Source organism: Leptonychotes weddellii, unplaced genomic scaffold (assembly GCF_054177405.1).
Source record: "Leptonychotes weddellii isolate Sample4059 unplaced genomic scaffold, ASM5417740v2 HiC_scaffold_2508, whole genome shotgun sequence".
NCBI lineage: Eukaryota > Metazoa > Chordata > Mammalia > Carnivora > Phocidae > Leptonychotes > Leptonychotes weddellii.
In genome coordinates, this window is record NW_027842056.1 from 1 (window position 1) to 13371 (window position 13371).

Below are 13371 nucleotides of genomic sequence, written 5' to 3' on the forward strand. Positions count from 1 at the left end.
CTCCATCCCCACTTTCTGATTTTAGTAGGTATGAGATATTTATTTCTAGCAAATTCCCAAATGATGCTGATGGTGCTATTCCAGGTCCTACTAAGGCGTACTCTGATACTTGGTGTTAAGGAAACTGCGGAAACTGCTAGTTAGGTAATACTTTCAGGCTGAGGAGCAATAATCTGCTAACCAAAGAACATAAGGTGATTTCTCTTGGCCTCTGTGTGTGCAGCAAATTTGGTTATATTTTCACATGTGGATTTTACATGAAGTTACAAGCAGATTCCATGCCCAGTTTGGAGTCCAGCGTGTGGCTTGAACTCAGAACCCTGAGATGGAGACCTAAGCTGAGATCGAGTTGCTTAAGCAGCTGAGCCACTCAGGTACCCTTCATGTGGCTTTTCAAGCATTAAAATGGTTTCTTTTTTAAGATTTTATTTAGGGGTACCTGAGTGGCTCATACAGTTAAGCGTCTGCCTTTGGTTCAGATCAGGGAGGCTGCTTCTCCCTCTCCTACTCCCCCCACTTGTTCCCTCTGTGTCTCTGTCAAATAATCTTTAAAAAAATTTTTTATTGGGGCTCCTGGGTGGCTCAGTTGTTAAGCATCCCCCTTCGGCTCAGGTCATGATCCCAGGGTCCTGGGATCGAACCCCGCATCGGGCTCCCTGCTCCGTCGGGAAGCCTGCTTCTCGACCATCTCCCACTCCCCCTGCTTGTGTTCCCCCTCTCTCTGTGTCTCTGTCAGATGAATAAATAAAATCTTTTTAAAACCTTTTGAGGGAGCACTATATAGAGAGCACAAGAGAGCGCAAGCAAGAATCAGGGGCAGAGGGAGAAGCAGGCTCCCTGCAAAACAGGGAGCCCAACGCGGGGTCCAGTCCCAGGACCCTGAGATCATGACATGAGCCGATAAGGCAGACCCTTAACTGACTGAGCCACCCAGGCACCCCTAAAATGGTTTCGTGAAGTAGTGAAACATACAGTAGTCTGACCCATTCTGGTCTACATTGTTTCTTGCTTTATCTTTTTTTTACAGGTAGAGCTGCCATTATAGCTAAAGTTTCTACCTCCCTAGGACTGTGAAATGAGAACTGTGGCCAAACTGCAGAGACCAGATTAATGAGCACCTCAGAGTTGAAATTTAAATTGGTGCACATATGTATAGGCAGTCTTCGTGTGGTACCATAACGGATAATCTCCTCATACAGTCTTATTTCTGCTTGCTGTTGTGTTCATTTCACATGTTTGTGTGGAATAGGATATATTGGGTATATTACCATACAGCACTAGGATATCACTACTATACGGAACTCTCTAGTGTGTTACTGGTGGTGTCCACTGGTCATGAATTCTCTTAGGACTGCCTTGAACTTTGTGGTTCTTTCTTCTCACAGGTATTTCATGCACGGCGTTTGTAAGGAAGGAGATAACTGCCGCTACTCGCATGACCTCTCTGACAGTCCTTACGGTGTAGTGTGCAAGTATTTTCAGCGAGGATACTGCATTTACGGAGACCGCTGCAGGTAAGACTTGTTTCAGAACACACAGATCGGTTTTGCTGAGAGGTTGAGAAAAAGTGAGTAAAATACATAATGCCAATAGCTTTATAAATAGATAACATGCTTTGAAAAGTATTCCTTAGTGTTAGTACACTTAAAATCTCTTAACTTGGAGGGCATATATTAATACATTTTTTTCAAAAAAATGAGTTTGTAATGTAGTAATTCCTGAGGAGCTCCATCTGCAAACCTAGGGATAAGGTGTGGAGAAAGTATTTGTATATCGCATTTCCTTTTTAAGACAAAGTGATGTGCATATCTCTTAATGAATTAGGAGAGAAAATGGCATCGTAGGCATTTGGAATAGTGTTACTACTTAACGAGAGCTTATCATTGCTTATCATTCAGTGTCAACTTTCCTGAAACCCTTCAGCTTGCAAAACTAAATCTAAGCTTAGATTTAGAGGGAATACTCAGGAATGTGCTGGTAACCATCAGAATGTTAAGAACCAAGAGGGATTCATTCTTTAATCTCTTATTATTAATTGAATTGGTACCATAATCCTGTTACATTGCGATTCAGCAGCAGTGGCTTGTGCTTAGAAATAGGTGGAGGTTTTATTAATCTTCCCAAGTTAGAAGAGATGTTTTAGTTACCTGTTGATTGGAGCGGCCTGGGTGGCTCAGTCGGTTAAGTAGCTGCCTTGATTAGGTCATGATCCCAGGGTCCTGGGATCTAGCCCCTCATTGGGCTCTCTGCTCAGCGGGGAGCCTGCTGCTTCCTCGCTCTGTCTGCCCTTCCCCCTGCTTGTTCTCTTTCTGTCAAATAAAACCAATAAAAAATAGTTACCTGTTGATGTTGAACAAATTACCCTGAGATTTAGCAGCTTAGAAATGATAAACATCTCCCAGTTTCTGGGGGTCTGACTTGGGTGGTTCTAGCTGTGAGATTCTAGAGATTGCCGTCAGGAATTTGGGCAGGTCCGCCATTATCTGACCTCTCCCTGGGGGCTTGGAGGATCACTTCTAAGGAGAGACCTTAGTTTTTTACCAGCTGGACCTCTCCTTAGGGCTGCTTTAGTGTCCTACTTGGTTGCTATCTTTCCCCAGAGCAAGTGATTCAAGAGAGCCAGCAAGGACACATCCACAATGCCTTTTATGTCCTAGTCTCAGAAGTCCTGCACTCACTTCCGCTATACTCTGCATTACAAGCAAGTCACTAAATCCAGCCCATGTTGAAGTGTTCAAGGGGAGAGAGATTGGGCCCACCTTTTGAAGGGAGGCGTGTCAAAGAATTCTGGACATACTTTAACCATAAACCATCATATTAGGTAAGACATTTGGGGAATGTCAGCCAGTTTTAGCATTCTACTATGATCATATGCTTAGAATTCAAAAGGCTAGGAAATTATCGATGGGTGGGATATTAATGTTCAGTCATCCCACATTTTACTAGGAAATCTAGTAAGGATAGAGAAAAATAGATTTTTTTCATGTGACTGTAAGAGCTCAGAAATGGAAACTCTGATACCTGAGTTTAGGTCCTTTTGCTCTCTGCTAATTTTTTTCATTGCAGTATTACTGGAAAGGGGAAAAATGACACCCCCCCCAAAAAAACCCAAACCGCCAGGCTTATCGTCACAGTATGAAAGAGGGGTGTTGGTAGAACTCCATCCTACTATATATAAAGGAGCGATTCTTTGTAGTAGGATGGTCTCTGCAGGTTTTCTAGGCCAGCTTAATTGTAGGGGAGCCTGGTTCTTTGCCTAAACAATCAGCCGAGAGTCTTGTACACTCCGTCCGGGGAGAGAAGAAACAAATGCCAGGAGTGGGAGGGGAAACTAGGGTGTCCAGCAGAGAGAAGTGGAGAGTATGCTGTGTGATAGGAGGAGGGAAAGTACAGCTGGTAAACAGATCAGCTGCTGCTTCAGAAGAGGGACTCATCAGATTGGACCATATAGGTGGGGAGAATGAAAAAAAGGTTAAATTGAAGAAATTGAAGCTAAGGCTGAGGCTGTATGTGTTAATCAGCTTATTTTTCAGGTAACTTCCCCCAGCCCTAAATGGCATTTAGGCATTTCATATTCTCCTTGGGAATAAGTATGGAAGCCCATCCTCAACCTAACCCTGTAATCAGTCGACTTCCTTGTGGGAGACTGAGGTCGAAGGCCAGGGAGTGAGGTGGGTGCACTGTTTTGGCGACGCCCTGACATGGAGGCAGTTTCAAGTCACCTGATAACTGGCTTTTTTCTTTAAAGATGCAGCTCCCTCTTTGGCCAATGATCTGATTTGAGCTAGGTTTAGAGCTCTCAGGGTGAAGTGAAAGGAATTAGGGAAACCTATTATTACTAGTTGGCCTGAAAGAAGCTTCTGTGGCAATTGGGACAGACTGGCTGGAAGATTTACACCTACTTTTCACTCTTTCTGCGTAGGGATCTTTTTACACAAATTGGCCAGTGCCCAGGGATTTCAAATATTGAATGCCTCATACAGGTAATAGTTTATGATGAAAGACAATGTCCTAATGCCAACAGTTCACAAATGTTACTGTGTCCATGCTTCATGAAGGTGGCACTGTTAACTTAGGCCAGTTCTTCATTACTCAGAAGTGTTGTACACATTGCACGACCTCTCAACATCCTTTGCCCCCACTTACTCAATGCCATAAGAACTCCCTCATTGTTTATGAACACCCAGTGGAGAAAGAGGGAGTATTGCCTTGGTTGAAAACCATTGCTATGGTAGATTTTGTTTCCTTTGGAGGTCTCTTTCCCTCTGGACCCACTGAGTCCCGCAAATTAACGTATTTAAGATTTATTTATTTGAAAGAGAGCACGCAAGCGGGGAGAGGGGCAGAGGGAGGAGAGAAACAGACATGATTCCCAGGAGATCCTAGGAACCCTGAGACCATGACCTGAGCTGAAACCAAGAGTCAGACGCTAAACCTACTGAGCTACCCCCGTGCCCCATAAGTTAAAATTTTAAAAACAGAAACCAGACCTTGGAATGATTGGGGGTCGGAAGTAGCCAACCAGAGGGGAAAGCATCTATCTTAATCTTGCTTAAAGATGGAAGAAAAATTTATTTCAGTTTCCTTACATAGAAATTAATACTATACCAGAGTATTTGCAAAGATGTGAAAGAAAAGCCCAATATTGGTTTCAGTGTTGTCTCAGTATTGTTTCTTAACACTTTGATTAAAAGGATCACGGATTCTGTGATAGGCCTTTTAATCAATCTTAAGGAATTAATTTAATAATCATTACAAACACAATCATCATGGACTCTGAATCCAGTAGATGTTAGTCCTCTTAAGTAGGAATTGGCAGGCTTCGTTTGTACAGGGCCAGATAATAAATGTATTTTGGCTTTGGAGGCCATACTGTTCTCGGGGCAATAGCAGCCGTAGATTATACATAAGTGAATGAATGTGGTGTGTTCCCACGAAACTTATTGAGATGCTGAAATTTGAGTACATTTTCAACCATTTAAAAATATCGAAACCAAGAATACAAGTCCGTTGCTGTCTCCTGAATTATACAGTTAAAATTGCCCACATAAATGGCTTGTGGCCTGTAAAAGAAGTTATTTGTCAATGGGGAGCCTGGCTGGCTTGCTCAGTATCAAAACCATTTTTAGCTCTGGGCTCGGCCTGAGGGTCATAGGCTGGATTGATCCCTGTTCTTAAGAAGGTCCATGCTTCAGTGAACCATATTTCTTAGTAAGCACCTTTTGGTTGGTTGTTTTTTATTTTTATATTTGAGAGAGCACACACACAAGTTGACAGAGTGGCAGGGAGAGGGAGAAGGCTCCCTGCTGAGTGGAGAGCCTGATGTGGGGCTCAGTCCCAGGACCCTGGGATCATGATGACTGAGCCACCCAGGTGCCCCTAGTAAGCACCTTTCAAAATGCGTCTTGCATCTTTCTTGTTTTATTAGGTTTTTTTTTCTTATTTGGACTTTCTTTCCTAGTACCTATGGACAAATCTTCACTTCAGAATCATTTTTATAGATCTATTCTGCACTAAAGGATTAATTTTGGCTAAATAGGCAGATTTGATTTTAAAAGTTAATACTCATTTTTTTTCTTAGAAAGCACAAACGAGGGAACAGGAGGCAGAGGGAGAAGCAGGCTCCCTGCTGAGCAAGGAGCAGAAGTCAGATGCAGGCAGATGCTTAACTGACTCAGCCACCCAGGCATCCCTAAAAGTTAATACTCAAAATAGATTATCATTTGTATTCAAGGACCCGGTTTTATTCACTAAATTTGACCCCTCAGTAGTTGGTTTTTTTTTTTTTTTTTAAAGATTTATTGGGCGCCTGGGTGGCTCAGTTGGTTAAGCGACTGCCTTAGGCTCAGGTCATGATCCTGGAGTCCCAGGATTGAGTCCCGCATCGGGCTCCCTGCTCGGCAGGGAGTCTGCTTCTCCCTCTGACCCTCCTCCCTCTCATGCTCTCTGTCTCTCATTCTCTCTGTCTCAAATAAAAAAAAAAAAAATCTTTAAAGATTTATTTATTTTGAGAGCAAGCCTTGGGGGTCAGGGAGAGGGAGAGAAGAATCAGGCTCCACACCCAGCCTGGAGCCCAAGGCGGGGCTCTCACAACCCCCAAGATCATTACTTCATTTAACTGACTGAGCCACCTAGGCGCCCCAGATGATACGGTCCTTAATGCATGGTATGTGTTTATTAGTAGATGTTGCTCAAAAAATTGAACTGTTTGGGTGCCCAGGTGGCTTAGTTGAGTCGGTTAAGTGTCTTTGGCTCAGGTCCAGCGGGGAGTCTGCTTCTCCCTCTCCTTTGTCCCTCCCCACTGCTCATGCTCTCTCTCTCCAGTAAAATCTATTAAATGCTGTCTAATATGGTAACTATGATCTACCTGTGCTACTTGAATACTTGAAAATATGGCTAGTGCTGGGACCAACAAACTGGTTGTACATTGAAGTATAAAGAGCTGTGTGGCCATTGGTTCCTATCATACAGAGCAGCTTAGAGTCACATTAGAACACCACTTGACAATTTTTTTTTTTTTTTTTTATTTGAGAGAGAGAATGAGAGCACATGAGAGGGGGGAGGGTCAGGGAGGAGCAGACTCCCTGCCGAGCAGGGAGCCCGATGCGGGACTCGATCCCGGGACTCCAGGATCATGACCTGAGACGAAGGCAGTCGTTCAACCAACTGAGCCACCCAGGCGCCCCACCACTTGACAATTTTTTGACAATGAAGTGAGGTGTGGTGCAGGTGCATACTCCCAGTGGTTTCTGCTCTCAGCTTGCTGGATTCAGGATTCCAGTCTGGAATAAAACACACCGGGTTTTATAGCTGACAGCAGGTACTTGAAAGGAAGGCAAGGGAAAGTAGGTTCCCTAAAGCTTAAGAGTGGGAATATGAAGGTTTGAGATGATAGAATACAATGGTAAATACAATGGTAAATACAAGCAAATGTTTGCAGTAAGCTAAGGGATGGTGTGTATGTAGTTAGCCTTTATGTTTATTTTAGATGGAAATACACATACCAGTAACACAGCTGGCCCATGGTTAGGATGGCCCGATTAGTTTGCAAGACCTGCTAGATAACGTGTACTGTGAATTATGCCAATTCAGACTTACTACGTATCATTAATTTATTGTGTCTGAATGTCTCAATTGTGGGGATTTTGTTGGGCTGGAAGTTGGTTCTTGAAGGGAATAGTTGATGTGTTTTAATAATTTACAAATGAAAAGGAATGAAAAGGTATAGAGTAAAAATTTGAAAAGTTATCAGGTCAATGACTCGATATAGGAAAAGAATACATGTTGTATATTATTTTTTTTTTTTAAAGATTTTATTTATTTATTTGATAGAGAGAGACACAGTGAGAGAGGGAACACAGTGAGAGAGGGAAGCAAGGGGAGTGGGAGAGGGAGAAGCAGGCTCCCTGCAGAGCAGGGAGCCCGATGCGGGACTCGATCCCAGGACCCTGGGATCATGACCTGAGCTGAAGGCAGTCGCTTAACCAACTGAGCCACCCAGGCGCCCTACATGTTGTATATTATTAAGTCTCCTGTTTAATATTGTGAACACTTTAACATACGTGGTAAAATGTCCTATGTTTTCTACTTGAGTTTGAGGGTCCGCCTTGCTTTGATCAGTCTTCCGGTGCACAGTCTCTTTAGCAGAGTTGCCATGGGAACCATGAGACTCCAGATTCGAGTGGAATTTGAGGGATGATAGGTGGTCGTCTGCAGGGGTGGGCAAACATGGCCTCTAGGCCAAACCTGGCTGAAGGCTCTAAGTTTGCTGACCCCTGGTCTGTGACCTTGCTGCTCAAGAGTGCTTGGGCCAGCAGTAATACCCTGTGCGGGCTTGATAGACATGCAGAATCATGGGCTCTGCCCCAGACTTAGAGATTCCAGATTTGCCTTTTAACAATTTCCTGGGTGATTCATAGGTAAGAGATTTTGAAAACAACCCAAGGACAGGATCAGGGAATTCATACCCTAATTGGGGCTGCTGGCTAGACAGTGACTGCTGACTTTGAATTTTTTTTTAGATATGAACATAGCAAGCCTTTGAAACAGGACGAAGTGACTGCAGATCTAACTGCGAAATCATCCCTTGCTGCTTCCTCAAGTCTCGCATCAGGCATTGGACCAGTTGTTGAAATGAATACGGGCGAAGCCGAGTCAAGAAATTCAAACTTTGCAACTGTAGGAGCAGGTTCAGAAGACTGGGTGAATGCCATTGAGTTTGTTCCTGGGCAGCCCTACTGTGGCCGTAGTGAGTATTTTGAAAACTAAAAACAACTTAGGGTGCTAGGCCATAGCTCACCAGTTAGCAGGCTTTCGAAACCTTCCTGCTTCCACTCTTCACACTTAGCCTGAGTTAATACTCTAAATTGGATTACCTAAGAATAACCGATGGAGTGAAAGAAACTTTTTGAATCCCAGTGAATTTAGAATGTTTTGAAAAACCGAAGCATCTTTAATCAGTGCAATCGCACAAGAAGTACGTAAAAGTGGGGTTTTTTTTGTTGTTTTTTTTTAAACAAGCAGCATTAGAAAATTGATCTCTCCATAGTGAAGGGATTAGTTAATAGATTTCAGAATTTAATTGAAGTTCTTCTCATGTGTTTTCTGTTCAGTTAGGTTCTCAGTTACCTTGGTTCATATATCTGCTTTACCCATTTTGGACCTTTACTACCCTCTTAAACGTTTTCAGCTGCCCCTTCCTGCACTGAAGCATCCCCGCAGGGCTCAGTGACCAAGGAGGAATTGGAGAAAGAGCAAACGGGAGCAGAAACCAAGCAGCAGCTTTGTCCCTATGCTACGGTCGGAGAATGCCGGTACGGGGAGAACTGTGTGTATCTCCACGGCGACTCCTGCGACATGTGTGGGCTGCAGGTCCTCCATCCGACGGATGCTGCCCAGAGATCGCAGCATATAAAAGTAAGTCTTCAGGGAAGTAGTCCGTTAATGCATGTGAGATTTCTTCGAAGACGCACATCTCACTGGTATTTAATACATTAACATGCTTGTGCAGCATTACCACAGTTCCCCTGAAAAACTTCATGCCCCTTAGCTCCATTACTGTTTGTTCTGCCCTTCCCTGCAGTTCCCTGGCAACATCTAATCTACTAATGGCTGGACTGGCCTGTTGTGGAGATCACATATGAATGGAATCCTATGTAGCCTTTTGTGACTGTCTTAAACATGAGCATAATGTTTTCAAGGTTTATTTGTGTTGTGGTGTGTATCAGCACTTCATTCCTTTTTCTGGCTGATAATAATGCACTGTATAGCTATACCACATTTTGTTTTTCCGTTTCGTCAATTGAAGGACTTTAGGATTGTTTCACCCACTCGCTATTGGGAATAATGCCATGAGCATTCATATGTAAGTTTTTGTGGGCATGTTTTAAGTTACCTTAGAGAGTAGAGTTGCTGGGTCATCTGGTAACTCGATGCTTAACACTTTGAGCAATGCCAGACTTTCTGCACAGTGAGTACACCATTTTACATTCCCAATCACGGTGGATGAGGATTTCGGACTACGGTTCTCGCAAGTGAGAATAGGAGCAGGAGAGAGAGGGCAGGCTCCCTGCTGAGCAACAAGGACCTGTATCATGACCTGAGCCGAAGGCAGACCACTAACCCACTGAGCCGCCCAGGCACCCCCCAGACTATGGTTTTTAAGCCCAATTGCAATGTAAGTTTTTTGTTGAAGACATTGTTTTACAAACTTTATATTGATTGGAGCAACAAATTCTGCTTCTAACCATTATCACGTTTAAAAAAATTAATTGGTTGTTGGGTAAAGCCATAGTATAAGAGACATGATTGAATCCTACCTTCACGACATGCTGGCTGTGTGAATTGGGGCAAGTTAAATCCTTGTCTTTCAGCTATATATTGGGTATGGGCAGCAGTGCTGTTTGTTTCCATCCCCCCCCCCCTTTTTAGTAGTGTCTTTCAGGATTGTTTAAAAAGAACTTTCAGAAAATAAAAAATGTTATTAAAATACTGTAGTTATGTGTAATTATGGGTGACTTTGCTTTTTTTCTATTCCTTAAAATTAACGTGTTCTAAATAAATTTAAAAAGTATGTGTGTATATATATAATGTCCGTCAGCCTCATTTTTACGTAGACTTGATGCCCAGTGTGGGGCTTGAATCCACAATAATGAGATCAAGAGCTGCACACTTCACTGACTGAGCCAGTACGCCCCTCTTTTTAACAGATTTGAGAGAGGAGGGGGAGGGAGAAAGGATCTTAAGCAGACTCCCTGCTAAGTGCAGTGTCAGACATGGTAACTCAATTTCAGAACCCTGAGACCAGAAACCTCAGCCAAAACCCACCAAGCCACACAAGCGCCCACCTCTTTTTTTAAAAAGTTTTAAGTAATCTCTATACCCAACATTGGGCTTAGACCCACAACCCCGAGATCAAGGGTTACATGCTCTTCTGCGTGGGCAAGGTGCCCCCATAATTGTTAATAGCCCCAAAGTGGAAACAACCAAAATGTCCATCACTCGATGAATGGATAAATAGCGGTCTGTCCCTGTGATGGAATATTACTCAGCAATAAAAAGAAATAAAATACTGATACCTTCAGTATAGATAACTTTGAAAATGTGCTAAGTGAACAAAACCTGTCACAAAAGGACACACTTAATATGAAATGCCCCGAATAAGAACAGCCACAGATTAGTAGTTGACAATGAAGTGGGGGAAGGGTCGGTTTCCGGTGAAGTGATTTCCTTGCTGTGGGTATGGGGTGGTTCTTGGGGTAGTGAACACATTCCAGTACTGACTGGTTTGATGGTTGCATGACTGTGCATCTACAAAGACCATTTAATTGTAACCTTTAAATGAATGAATCCTATGGTATGTGAAGTATCTATCTCAAAGCTGTTTTTTAATTTTTATTTTATTTTTTTTTATGTTTTATTTATTCATGAGAGTCAGAGACAGAGAGAGAGAGGCAGAGGCAGAGGGAGAAGCAGGCTCCCCGCCTAGCAGGGAGCCTGATGCGAGACTCGATCCCAGGATCCTGGGATCATGACTGGAGCCGAAGGCAGATGCTTAACCATCTGAGCCACCCAGGCGCCCTCAAAGCTGTTTTTTTAAATGTGAAAATTAGGTGCCTAAGCACCTAATTGTCGCCTAATAAATGTTAGCTTCCTTCACCCTCACTTCATGACACTTAATTAAGACCTTAATCTTAATTACATTTTCCATTTAGAAACCAGAAGATCAAGCTGAGTATGAAAAACTATCTTAACATGGATTGTAACATGGAGGGTAGCGAAGATTGGGTGATACTTTTTTCCCCCAGTTTCTGAAGTTGAGTTCTTAGTTTGACTCTAGTGATGGATGTAAATATGTAGAATGTCCACCTGTATTTGAACAAAGCCGCTTTTCGAGTCAGTTGGGAACATCTTTTCAGTTGACTATTGATTATTTGAACGGAGTCATTAACTGTCAAGTTGAAGTCTTTCATTATTCAGTGACTTGATTACACTTCTTCTCTCTCCACTTTTTCTAGTCTTGCATTGAGGCCCATGAGAAGGACATGGAGCTCTCATTTGCTGTCCAGCGCAGTAAGGACATGGTGTGTGGCATCTGCATGGAGGTGGTCTATGAAAAAGCCAACCCCAGCGAGCGCCGCTTTGGGATTCTCTCCAACTGCAACCACACTTACTGTCTCAAGTGTATTCGCAAGTGGAGGAGTGCTAAGCAATTTGAGAGCAAGATCATAAAGTGAGACTCCTCCCCAATCTTCGTTTGTGCTTTCTATTTTGGGGAAGAATTTAGTATCTTGTGCCAACTTTCAACCAGATGGACCGCATTTAAATGCATGCATTTTATCTTGAAACGGGGGTGTTCTAATTGGAATTTCTTCTTTGTATTTCAGCTAGCTTCTAGGTTAGTTGGTATATCTTTTATTTGAATGAGGAAACCCTATGTATCAGTTAGTAGAATCTTCGTGCTTTTTCTGAGGAGACTGTGTTTAATGGATTAGCCAGTTTAGGCTCAGTGAAGAAACTTAACCTAGCTCTGAATGTATGTTTCCTGACGTTTTACATTTTCCACTTTCCTATTCATCCATTAAGCTAGCCAATAATCCACCATCCTTTAAAGATTGTTCTCATAACTGAACAAAAACTACATAATCTAAACAGAGCAAAGTTACAAGAAATAAATTTATTTAAATGAAAGAAAAAGGAGTCCGTGTGAAATGTCTTCTTTTGTTTTCTTTTTTCTGTTTTTGTTTTTCGTTTTGTTTTGTTTTTTTTAATGGAAGTTACTTTTTTTAAGTGAACTGGCTAGCCATTGAGTTGATTTAAGGAGTTTGTCTTGCCTCAAAAGAAATGGTCAGTTGTGTGACAGTGTGTGGAACCCTTTCAGGAAATGCCCACTTGGCTTTCAGTTAAGTCTTTTAAGTATGGAGGTGACGCACCAGGGTGTGTCCTTGAGGAAGAGTGGGCCTGTCACGGGGGATGTGCATTGCAGCCTGTTCATTGTTTCCCAGGTCCTGCCCAGAATGCCGGATCACATCTAACTTTGTCATTCCAAGTGAGTACTGGGTGGAGGAGAAAGAAGAGAAGCAGAAACTCATTCAGAAATACAAGGAAGCAATGAGGTATGAGCACTGCAGCCTTTTCTCAGGCTAAGATCCCAACGTCGCTTGGGTTCACTTTGAAAAGAACAGTGCTGCATTATATACTCCTACCTCCTTCCTACCCTTTCTTTGCCTTCCCAGTACAGTTCCTTTTTGTCACCCCTGATAACACTTACCCGTTGTGTACCTTGCTATAACGCAGTCCTTGGGATGCACGCCCAGGGACTGGGTTATAACGAAGTCTGCTCTGATAGCTGAAGCCCCGTGAGTGGGTTCCGGCCTCATTCTGAATCCGTGTTACAGTTGTCCTGTGTGCTTGTGTGTGGGCTTCCTAGAAGATTTCTCTCTCTGCTGGATCTGCGGGACTGGAGCTGTTACGAACAGCACAGACTTGAACAGAGTATCTTGCTGTAGTCAGTGCTTCATGCATTAGTACACACATGTTTAAGAACACACCTTGGGGAGGGCTGGAAGCAGACATGCTGGTTCTATCACTACCTGTTTAAAGAAATACCGGATGATAGTCAAATTACAGACCTGAAATCCACTGTGAATAAGGGTTGCGATATTTTCCTTTCCAGCAACAAGGCGTGCAGGTATTTTGATGAAGGACGTGGGAGCTGCCCATTTGGAGGGAACTGTTTTTACAAGCATGCGTACCCTGATGGCCGTAGAGAGGAGCCACAGAGACAGAAAGTGGGAACATCAAGCAGATACCGGGTAACTCTCGCTGTTTTTTTAAAGGAGGGGAAATACCACGCTATCAGTTGAGTCCCAC

The 13371-nt window shown here is 43.1% G+C and overlaps 1 protein-coding gene across 3 annotated transcripts; it reads left to right on the top strand.

The window, feature by feature from the left end:
• Positions 1 to 961: 961 nt before the first annotated feature.
• LOC102746773 (E3 ubiquitin-protein ligase makorin-1) lies at positions 962 to 13365 on the top strand. Of its 3 annotated transcripts, none has more exons than XM_081810414.1 (6): positions 982 to 1514; positions 8022 to 8248; positions 8690 to 8916; positions 11517 to 11731; positions 12504 to 12614; positions 13175 to 13365. In XM_081810414.1, the coding sequence occupies exons 1-6, from the start codon at positions 1336 to 1338 to the stop codon at positions 13362 to 13364; spliced, it is 1149 nt and encodes a 382-aa protein (XP_081666540.1). In that variant the 5' UTR covers positions 982 to 1335; the 3' UTR covers position 13365. The 3 variants fall into 3 exon arrangements, with proteins under 3 accessions (XP_081666542.1, XP_081666540.1, XP_081666541.1); XM_081810415.1 differs by lacking the exon at positions 982 to 1514 and adding an exon at positions 2685 to 2821; XM_081810416.1 differs by lacking the exons at positions 12504 to 12614; positions 13175 to 13365 and having other exon boundaries at positions 962 to 1514; positions 11517 to 12195.
• Positions 13366 to 13371: the final 6 nt, after the last annotated feature.

Excerpts from the sequence above, each read along its gene's own strand:
- LOC102746773 (XM_081810414.1), top strand. The coding sequence starts at position 1,336 with ATGAATTCTCTTAGGACTGCCTTGAACTTTGTGGTTCTTTCTTCTCAC. Across the intron at positions 11,732-12,503 it reads TTTGAGAGCAAGATCATAAA|GTCCTGCCCAGAATGCCGGA; the intron begins GTGAGACTCCTC and ends ATTGTTTCCCAG. Across the intron at positions 12,615-13,174 it reads AAATACAAGGAAGCAATGAG|CAACAAGGCGTGCAGGTATT; the intron begins GTATGAGCACTG and ends TTTCCTTTCCAG.